This window comes from Myotis davidii, unplaced genomic scaffold, assembly GCF_000327345.1.
Source record: "Myotis davidii unplaced genomic scaffold, ASM32734v1 scaffold207, whole genome shotgun sequence".
Lineage (NCBI taxonomy): Eukaryota > Metazoa > Chordata > Mammalia > Chiroptera > Vespertilionidae > Myotis > Myotis davidii.
This window is the reverse complement of record NW_006298349.1, coordinates 1,552,981-1,563,487: the sequence shown is the minus strand read 5'-3', so window position 1 is coordinate 1,563,487 and position 10,507 is coordinate 1,552,981. Positions and strand designations below refer to the sequence as shown.

Genomic DNA, 10,507 nt, shown 5'->3' with positions numbered 1-10,507 from the left:
CACGGGAGTCTGAAGGCTCTGAGGAGGCGGAGGGAGATTTCCAAACAGCCAGAGCGTGCAGCTTGCGGATCCTTTCGCTCTGTTTCCTGCTCTCAGGTTTCGCACCAGTTGTGCCCCCATGCGCTCCGGCGCGATGTGGAGGAGCTGCCACCGGGACCCCGGGACCTGTGAGCGGGGCCCGCCGGTCTGGAGTTGAGTCCCCTTCCCCACTTGCGCGCGCTCTCGTGCGCGCGCCCGCACACACACACTCACTCACACACTCACTCACACACACACACACACACACTCACACACACACACAAACACACCACCCCTCCCGATTGGCCCGGTAGCGCCTGGGGGGCGGGAGCAGGCTGAGGCGGTGCTTCCACCCATTGGTGAGCAAAGACAACACGTGATGCGGTGTGCGAGGCGCCCTCTGGGACTTGTAGTCTTCTTCCAGAGCGCGGCTCGAAGGGGGTGGGGCAAGGTGCTGTTGTGCTGCTGATTGACTCCTCCGGTGGTCCCACGGCCTCCGTGGGGAAGGGGGCAAACGTCCCGTTCCCATTCCGGGCCTACGCTCCCCCGGCGGGTAAGGGAGGCCAGGGCACGTCCCCCTTTGGCCAGGGGCCGAGCGGGCGCAGGTGGGCGGCCTCAGACGAGGGCCGGGACCCCGAGGGTGCGCATCGCTCACGTCCCTTCAGGGCAGGAGCCAGGAGTTGGCCTGGGGCAGGGCGATGTTTTCGGAAGTGTGTGCTCGCTTCTCGGCTAGGGAAGCAGAGCTATCCCGGTTTCCAGACGGAAACGGGGAGTTGGGTGCGGCGTCAGGACCGCCCCAAGGTCACAGCAGCCGCAGGTCAGCGGAGGGCCGAGTCGGAGGGCGCTCCCTGCCCGCCCAGCCCTGCCCCTCTGTCGAGGCGGCCATGCGACCTCGGGCCCCTGCACTCTGACTGCTGAGGCTTGGAGGGCAGTGGCTCTCCCTGCTTCTGCGGAGGGGCTTCAGGGGTGAGCGAAGAGAGTGGCCCTCTTGCATGCGGTGAGGTTTTCTGCGCCGGGGGCAGGAGGCCCAGCGAGCCTCGAGGCAGACCTCGGTCCTCGCCGGACGGTGCTCGTTGTCACGTGCAGGTGATCGCAGCCGCGCTAAGCGGAAGCTTGTTGGCCCCGTTGTGAGGGAGGTGCGGGAAGCTGTGCGGACACAAAGCTCCTACTCCCGCCCTGGGGTGTCGGAAAGGGCCTTGGGCTTTGAAAGAACCTGTGACCCGAGAGTTGGTAGGTGAGTAGGAGCTGGTGCGGGAGGGAAAGGACGGCAGCTGGAACCATCCGGAGGGGCCGTGGGGGCGAGGGCTCTGCTGTGACGCTGCACTTCCGAAGGCGAAGGCTGCAGCGCGTGGCTGGGCAGGGCGCAGCCGGCTGGCGCTGTGTGATCTTTGGCCTCATTTTCTTATGAGTCGAAGGACTAGGTTGCCTCTGAGGGTCCTTCTTTCAGCTCCATAACTTTATACAAATGTCGGATGCAGCTGGGAGCTGAGGTGTCACCTTTCAGGGCCCAGGTGAAGGGTATGGAGGTAGGCCATGAAGAGCACTAAAGAGGAAGAAGGAAGGACATCTGTGATCCTTGTGACTTATAATAAGAGAGTATGTCTATAGTCCTGGCACACAGCTCCTAAAAGCCAGAGAGGATCTTTTGCTAAAATCGTTGGTCTTTTGTCCTCAAGGAGCTCCAGAGTGAGAAAGATGACAGGAGTGTGTCAGCCACACCCGAGCTGATGTCAGTGAGGTGACCTTTAGGAAATCCCTAGGGATGGGGACTGGTTGCCATGGGAACCAACCATGTGCTAAGAAAGAAGGTTGAAGTTTCAGCCCTATCCTCTGACCTCCAGGGAAGGAAGAGGGCCTAGAGATTGACTTGATCATTAATGGCCTGTATGCCTACTTAAGGAAGCTTCCCTAAATCCCCGAGCGATGGGCTCTGAGAGGTTCGGGGAGCTTCTGGGGTGGTGAACATGCAGAGATGCCCGGGGCGTGGCATGTCCAGAAAGGGCTTGGAAGCTCCTCACCCCTTCCCAGGCACCTTCCCTCATGCATTTCTTCCATCTCGCCATTCCTGAGTCCTATCCTTTTATAGTAAATCTTTAATCTGGTAAGTGAAACGTTTTCCTGAGTTTTGTGAGTTGTTCTAGCATTTAATCAAACCTGAGGAGGCATCATTGGAACCTCCAATTCATAGCCGGTTGGCTTGGTCAGAAGCACAGGAATCTGAAGGGGTCGGGTGGGCAGGCTTGTGGAACTCACTCCCAAGTGGATAGTGTGAGAACTTAACTGAACTGTAGGACTCCCGGGTGGTGTTGCAGAGTTGTTTGGTGGGAAAACCCCACACATCTGGAATGTCTGTGAGTGTGTAGAGGAAAATGGAAGGTGGGGTTCACTTAAGTTGGCAAAAGCAGAGGGTTAATTGAGGTTAGTGGATGCCACTTCCCATTATGGTGGTACTTCATCTGCCATCTCCTTTTCCTTTATTATTATTATTTTTTAGAGAATTTTTTTCCCAATTGATTTGTGTGAGAGAGAAACATCAATTTGTTTCCACTTATTTATGCATTCATTGGTTGATTCTTGTATGTGCCCTGGCCAGGGACTGAACCCACAACCTTGGCATATTGGGACGACACTAACCAACTAAGCCACCCAGCCAGGGCTCCGTTTCCTTTCTACTGCATATTTACTAGATCGGGCTCTTGGAAGTACTTGGCACATGGTAGGTAGTCAACTGTGGAAGGAAATAGGAATGAAAGAGATAAGAAAGCACAGTGGGAGGGAGATATGTGAACCAGGCCTATGAGCGATCTACAGAGACATTGCCAGTGGTGAGATTCAGAGTCTTTGGAACGGCAGAAGGTTAAATCCAAAAGGGGCCTTGATGAAGATTTCAACTGGCAGGTAGATTGATCTTGGCCTCGTAGGAATGGCCATGTCGTTGAAGTTGGTCAGAAGGAAAGAGGGGGTTAAGCAAGGGCAGCTTGGGTGTTGGAGGAGATGCTGCAATAAGGAGACCTGTGTGAGGCTGTACCAGCTGCGTGGAAGGGAAGGTGTTCTAGAGAGGCAGCATGTGTGTGGCTGTGCAAACGCCCAGTGAAGTCAAGGTTAGAAGTCTTGTCTGCTCCGTCTGCAGGTTTTCTGTCACCTGGACTAGTCATTTAGCTCCTCAGAGTCTACCACCTCAGAGGCATCTTTCTCATTGTGGTAGATTGAGGGAGAATCTGAAGATAAGGCATCTAGCCTGCCACCTGTTTTCGTATTAAAGTTTTATTGGCACACAGCTACACTTTCACTTACATATTGTCTGGGGCTACTTTCACTACAGTAGCAGAGTTGAGTAGTTACAATAGAGACCGAATGGCCTGCAAAGTCTAAAATATTTACTATTTAGCTCATTACAGAAAAAAAATTGCCAGCCTCTGCTCTAGATGCTACAACAATTTGGAAAAAGTGTGTTTAGTCATTTAGCCCATTTACATTAATTGCTATAGCAGATACATTCAGCCTGAAGAATTTTATAACAGATTTAGTGAGGTATAATTCAGTTATTCTCCACTTATTTGAAGTGTACAATTACATGGTTTTTAGTATAGTCACAGAATTATGCAACCATCACCACAGTCAATTCTAGAACATTTTTATTATCTCAAAAAGAAACCCTGTGCCCTCTAGCTGTCACCCTCCCATTGTCTCCTCCAGCTGTAGGCAGCCACTAGTTTCTGTTTCTATAGGTCTCCCTATTTTGAACATTTTATATAAATGGAATGTGGTCTCTTTTGACTGGCTTTTTCCCCCCACTTAGAATGTTTTCAAGGTTTATCTAAGTTGAAGCATGTATTAGTACTCTGTTATTTTTCATTGCTGGACAATATTCCATCTTATTTATCCACTCATCTATCGATGAACATTTGAGTTGTTTCCATCTTTTGACTGTCTTGCATAATGTTGCTATAAACATTCTTGTACAAGTTTTTATATGGGCATATGTTTTCATCCCTCATATATCCAAAAGTATAATTTTTGGGTCAAACGGTAACCGTTTCACCTTTTGAGGAACTAACACACTGCTTTCCAAGGTGGCTGCACCATTTTACATTCCCACTAGCAGTGCATGCAAGTCCCAATTCTCCACATCCTCGCAGCCTTTTTTATTATAGCCATCCTGGTTTTGATTTGCATTTCCCTGTTGGTGAATGATGTTGAGCCTATTTTTATGTGCTTATTGGGCATTTGTATATTTTCTTTGGAGAAATATCTATTCAGATCCTTTGACTATTTTTTTAAAAATATATTTTATTGATTTTTTTACAGAGAGGAAGGGAGAGGGACAGAGAGTTAGAAACATCGATGAGAGAGAAACATCGACCAGCTGCCTCCTGCACACCTCCTACTGGGGATGTGCCCGCAACCAAGGTACATGCCCTTGACCGGAATCGAACCTGGGACCTTTCAATCCGCAGGCCGGTGCTCTATCCACTGAGCCAAATCGGTTTGGCTGACTATTTTTAATTGGGTTATTTGTCTTTTTATTGTTGAGTTGTAAGAGTTCTTTATATTGTTGGCCTGAAAAATTTTGATACCAGAAACAGTTGGTCAGAGCCCCCTCTCCTCCCATTGTGAATGGAGGCCTATCCCTAGAGAGAATTTCAGTTTTAAGGCTTAAACCCCGGCAGATGGCACTGTTTAAAAAGATTCTTGGTGCACAGCGGGAGTTGTAGTTCTGAGGTTTTGAGTCCTTACAAAGCAAAGGCCAGCGCGGTAATTGGGGCTGATAGAAAGATCATTTACTGGTCCATGAAGCCTAGGACAGGAGGAGCAGTGTAGGGGCAAGTGACACAGAAAATAGCCTGTTTTTTTATATGGAGTGAAACCACTTCACAGGAACTGGGACCCAATGGACATTAATTTCCAATTCAGCACTCTTCACAGGAGCATGTTTTCTTATTAACTTCTCTCTGCTTGTATAGCCTGTTTTCTTGTGGTCAGCTTTTTAAAGTCAACACTTCTTTACGTACCCATTTCTTTGTATCTACGTAGTCCACAAAATTGTCTCTTAAAAGCCACTGGGTGTGTTTTTGCCACAAAAACAGATGTTCTGTAAAGGGAGTGATTCGTACTCAAAAGAGACCCGAGTTCTGTGTGCTCCTGCAAGGTTAGGCTGTTTCTGCACCTTTAAAGGTGGTGCTCCTGCTGCTGTCCACTAGGCCTGTATTCATGAGACTCAGGGAGGCTCCTAGGCTTCTCGGGGCCTCGTGATGTCTTATGTGACCCAAGACCTTTGGGAGCCCAGGTGAAGAACCTTCATCTTCTGTCATTGTTGGGGAGCGTGACTCCCGCCAGTGAATTTTCCAGATCATATTTGCCTATGAGAACTCCTTACCTGACTCCCTCAGTCCTCCTTACTGTAACCTACCCCCTCTGGGCATCTGCTGGATAGCTACAGTCTTCTCCTGACCCTCTTTCTAGTTCCTCAGAACTCTGTGCTCTCTTGAGGCCCCAGACTTTTGTGTAAGCTGTTTCCTCTGCTGGAAACTCCTTCATACACACCCTCCAAAAATGAATCCATCAATGCAGATGGACTAACTCCTTCCTCTGCAGGCCCCAGATGGAGCTGACTGCTGGGAGCTCTTCCTTTAGCCCACAAGGGGACCGAGCTCCTCCAACGTGTGTCTCTGCTCCTTGACTTTGGCCATCATGCCCCTTTATTGTTTGGCTGGTTTAGTGTCTGTCTGCCCGCAGGAGAGTTAGTCCCTCTAGGGTGGGGGTGAACTTTGAGTCCTGTTGCCAGGACTTATCACACTTCCTAGAAAGGGATTCATACTCACCAAAGTTTATTTCAAAACTTCCAAGCCTGCTCCATTCAGGAGAACACCTGACTAAACACCGCACATGAGCCCAGCAGCCTTTGAGCTCCTTTTGCCCAGTTGTTATCTCTTGGTTTTCTCCTGTTTTGAGCAATTTTGGTTGCCCCTTCCTTGGCCCTGCATCCATCCCACTCCCTTCCAGTTTTTTCTTCCTCTTAACAGATAAAGAAGTGGGCCTGGCCAGGGCAGAGGAGCCAAGGCCTGGCTTGCAAAGCAGGAAAAAACAAACAAAAAAACAAGAGACTTCCCTCATGGGAAAGAAACCCTGCTGTCCTGGCTATCTTTGGATGCTTCAGCCTGTGCTGTCAAGAGTCCATTCCTTGGCCCCTGGGTCTCCTGGACCCATTTCCCAGGGCTGTGTGGGGCAGTGTGCTAGAATGTTCTCCGTTGACACTTCCTGCTCAGGGGAGGATCCCCACCCACACCCCAGTGATGACTCAGAGCCTTCAAAGCTCTTCCCACTTCCTGCTTGGCCTGGCTGTAGACATGCTGCCCAGCCCAGACATTGGAGAGCATCCTGGCTGTCATCTGGATGCCTTGATCCAGACCTCCAGACACACACAAGGAGCCTCCAGACGCTCGCACCTGCCATCTGAGTGTGACTGGCAGCCTGTACAGTAAGGAAATGTAAGCGCAGCAGGGTGGGGTAAGCCTCCGGTGTTGGTGTGAGCTGGGTGAGAGACTCAGTATTATAATTCAGATGAAGATGGTAAATTGTGCTATAATAATGTAGCATCATCTCGATTGTCAGATCTGATCACTTTAAAAAGAAAATTGGAACTCTATGAAGACATGAATTTTTGTTTCATTCACTGTTTTATCCAAAGTACCTAGAAGAGTACCTGATACATAGTTGGCACAAACATATTTTGTGGGAAACCAGTTTGGGTCTTATTTTAGTAAGTGCAACCGTTGGAATATAATTTCCATGTGTAAGCATTAATGATAGCAAGTGAGATTCATGAAAAAAAATACGTTGTGCAAAACATAAAAATATAATGTTTGTAGTAAGACCAGATACTCTCTTTCCATTGTTCACTACATAAACCAAGTTTTGTTTTCATAGTCTATTTGAATTAATAAAACTTCAACTGAGCTTGACCAGTGTGGCTTGGTGGTTGAGCGTCAATCTATGAACCAGGAGGTCATGCTTCAATTTCCGGTCAGGGCACATGCCTGGGTTGTGGGCTCCAACCCTAGCCTAGTAGGGGGCTGCCGGAGGTTCCTCTCTGAAATCAATAAAAATACATTTTTTACGAATTAAAAGAACTCAGGAAGCTTTAAAAACTAATGAATCTCCTTTTCCTTCGCATGCTACATCATCATTTTCAATAACTGACTTTAGTCAGACTCTGAAGGCTTTAGGTACCTGATGAATATGTGCAAGAACAAACACATGAATGAATGAATGAATGAATGATTGATTTTGTTTATCACAGATGGTAAGGACTGGGTTATGGTTTATAATTTCCAAAATGTGACCTGTTTGTTCTTTATTAATTGAAGGAATCTGCATAATTCCTGAGGCAGTACTCTTGGTTTTTAATCCCCCCAAGTGAAAGAGGAGAATGTGTTTATATTTTCATGTAAGATTTTATTCAAGTTATTTTCTGAAGAACAGGACACAGATTTTTCCTTCCTAAAGGAAATGTTTGGAGTTCCTGTTGAATACACAGGCAAGCTGGTTAATTAGGTTAATTAATTAGTATAGGGGATGGGAAATGCTCCTGGGATCTCTGCTTACTGCTTGTGCATCACAGGCATGCATACGCACATCACGTTCACCCTGGCTTTCCACTCCTGCCTTGAATGGGTCTCTGGCTTTATCACACTCAGGCACCATCTTTAGATTTGGGCACATTGTGCTGGCACCGGCCAGCACTGGTGGGGATGGTGTGGGAGGAACATGCTTAGAAGTTAAAGCAGAAGGTGCTGGGAAAGTCTTTCGGGTCATACGGTCCGTAGGCTCATGATACTGCATGATCAGACTATCCCTGGGCTGGAGGGATCTTAACCAGTTGTCCCGTTCCTCCCTTCCCCCTGGAGAGTGAACCACCAGCTTTAATCAGAAGCTGTTGATTATGCCACATATAGGGCAGACCTGGACTAGTGATATGACAATCAAGCCAATCAGTCAGGATTAGCAAGCTGGTCTTGTTGCTTCCTGAGCTGTCTCGACATGATTATAACTGCCTTTTTGAAAAATCTTTCTCACAGAAAGGAAGAGATTCTATCAGAATGTCACCATCACACAGGGTGAAGGTGAGTGTCTGAAATTTTGACTGCCTCTTTTCCACCCCCTGTGGATGGGTAGAAACATTTTTCATCTCCAGCCAGTTGGGTGGTTGAGATGACCCTTCACACTTTTGTCGGATATGTTTCTGTAAGCCCTCCACGGAGGGACTCGGGGTTGTCTTTGTCTGCACCAGTTCAAGTAGCTAAATATAGAATGGTCACTTGATTCCACTTAACAGTCCCTGAGAGGTTTTCATTTCATCTTTCAAGGCGGCTTTGAGATAAACCTGGACCACAGGAAGCTGAAAACTCCCCAAGCCAAGCTCTTTACTGTCCCCAGTGAGGCCCTGGCCATCGCAGTGGCCACTGAGTGGGACTCCCAGCAGGACACCATCAAGTTCTACACCATGCACCTGGTAACAAGTTCACACACCTATACTCCGATGCCTGCTGTTGGCTTTCTAGGCACCTGGCAAAACTTGGGAGACTCCTACCCAAATTGCAGTAAAGCCCTTGGGGATGCAATAAAGCCTGCAGCCTCACTTGCCCCCTCGGATATGCCAAACATTCCCCCTGTGGTCTGGCCACCTGTACTTCCTGCTCAGAGCTCTGTGCTGGCTGGCGGGCCGCTCCTCTGGGCTCAGGCAGATGTGCCCCACTAACTGCCCAGCTGTCTTACTTTCTGTCATGCAGCTGGGCTTTGTTCCGTCAGCAGCACAGTGTGTAGTTTGCACTGTGGGTAGCACAGACGGGCAGGACCATGTCTGTCTGACTAGTGTTGTGAAGTTACGTTGGCAGTCAGTATTGGTTGGGTTCAAGAACCCAAGGGGCAGGTGGGTGAGGTGAGGAACCCCCATGGAGCAGCCCCCATTCACACAGGGTGGCTCACGGAGGCACTAGAGCAGTGAGGAAGGGACAGCCAGACTGGGCTCAGGCCCTGCAGCTTCCAAACTAACCTTGGGCAAGTTACTGCCCCTTTTAGCCCCATTGTTCGCCACCTGGGAGAGGCGGGTTGATAACAGTACCCACTCATGGCGTAGTGGTCAGATGGGTGAGCTGACCCATGGAAAGGCCTGGGTGTGGTCCCTGGCACCTACAGAGAGAGCTTGCAGTCCACACTGGAGTTGGTGCTATCATCCTGCCCCCCGGGCTCGGCCTGCATACCAGCACGCTTCCTCAACACCTTCACAGCCTGCTGCGTGCTGGCTGCTCCTTTGACTGTCGATGACATGGGGTGATGGGGCTACAAGTTAATGGTAGAGTACCTAAGCAGCTGCTGTCGACAGGGCCAGTCTGGAAAATAATCCTGTTCTGGTTTGGCTGAGTTGTTCCCCTGCTTCCTGAGGTGTGACTGGAGCTAGCTGGTACGTTGTTCAGTCAGATTTGAATTCTAGTAATGCTTATGTGTCTTATTTACTGAATTTGACCTCTCTGGGACTCCATTTCCACATCTCTGAAATGGGTATAATGGTACCTATCAAAGGGTTCTGAGGATTCAAGTGAATGCAGCAGCGTCTGGTAGAAAAGAGTATGAGACCTTGGGAAGTACACTATCCTAGGGCCTCTGTGAATATTCTGTGAGTCCCATGAGCTATCACAGCGCTCTGCTGGCACGGACCTGGCTGTAGCAAGCTCTCACTAGATGTGCTGCAGCTGAGGCTTTGGGTCGAAGGCTTTGGCTTGGCACTGCTCCTTGCTGGGTGTCGCTGGCTGGTTCTGTGTGATGCTGTGGTTGAACACGGTGTCCTCGGGAATGCATGCTTTTGCCTGGGCCCAGTGGGTGGTGACAGGGCTCTCTGCCTTTTGATTCAGACCACATTGTGCAACACGTCTTTAGACAACCCAACGCAACGAAACAAGGACCAGCTGATCCGGGCAGCTGTGAAGTTTCTGGACACCGATACCATCTGGTAATTGATGTTTAGATGAGCGTTCCTCTTGGACCTAGTGAGTTCCTTGGGCTGTTGTGCTTCGTTTACCCAGTTATCAGTAGGAGAAGAGGCAGGCCCTTTTCCTTTACCTCACTGGGCAGGGAGAGCAAGCTAGCTGACATCAGTGCTCAGCTGCTCTGCAAACCCTGAGGAAGGGGAGCTCCTGGCTGCGGCAGTGTCGGAGCTTGGGCACAGCTCTTCCATAGCCCTTGGGGGAAGGAGGGGAGGGGTGGTGTATGCATCTCTTGTAGGCTCCAGGACCAGGGGTCACTTGCCAATCCCCAGCAGTGCCTCTGACCCTAGGCTTCTGCCTACCAGCACAATCTCACGTCGGCATCCTTACCATTCACTACTTGTCAGCCTGGACACAGGATGGCCAGATGTTGATATTCAGGAGCTAGCTTCCTCCACTTCTAAATTTTCCCATCCTGTCTATGTTCTTCATTTTTCATTTATCATATA

At 49.4% G+C, this 10,507-nt stretch overlaps 2 protein-coding genes across 2 annotated transcripts in view; one reads left to right on the top strand and one right to left on the bottom strand.

Moving 5' to 3' along the window:
- Positions 1–249, bottom strand: part of GID4 (GID complex subunit 4 homolog) — a gene marked incomplete at its 5' end in the record, with an annotated part of 18,645 nt that extends 18,396 nt beyond the window's left edge. Inside the window, one exon of the mRNA XM_015570621.1 lies at positions 106–249. Coding sequence (XP_015426107.1) covers positions 106–249 — 144 coding nt within the window. The remainder of the gene's footprint in view (positions 1–105) is intronic.
- Positions 250–381: 132 nt separating this feature from the next.
- Positions 382–10,507, top strand: part of ATPAF2 (ATP synthase mitochondrial F1 complex assembly factor 2) — a gene marked incomplete at its 5' end in the record, with an annotated part of 18,456 nt that continues 8,330 nt past the window's right edge. Inside the window, 4 exons of the mRNA XM_015570619.1 lie at positions 382–571; positions 8,097–8,141; positions 8,385–8,530; positions 9,927–10,024. Coding sequence (XP_015426105.1) covers positions 382–571; positions 8,097–8,141; positions 8,385–8,530; positions 9,927–10,024 — 479 coding nt within the window. The remainder of the gene's footprint in view (positions 572–8,096; positions 8,142–8,384; positions 8,531–9,926; positions 10,025–10,507) is intronic.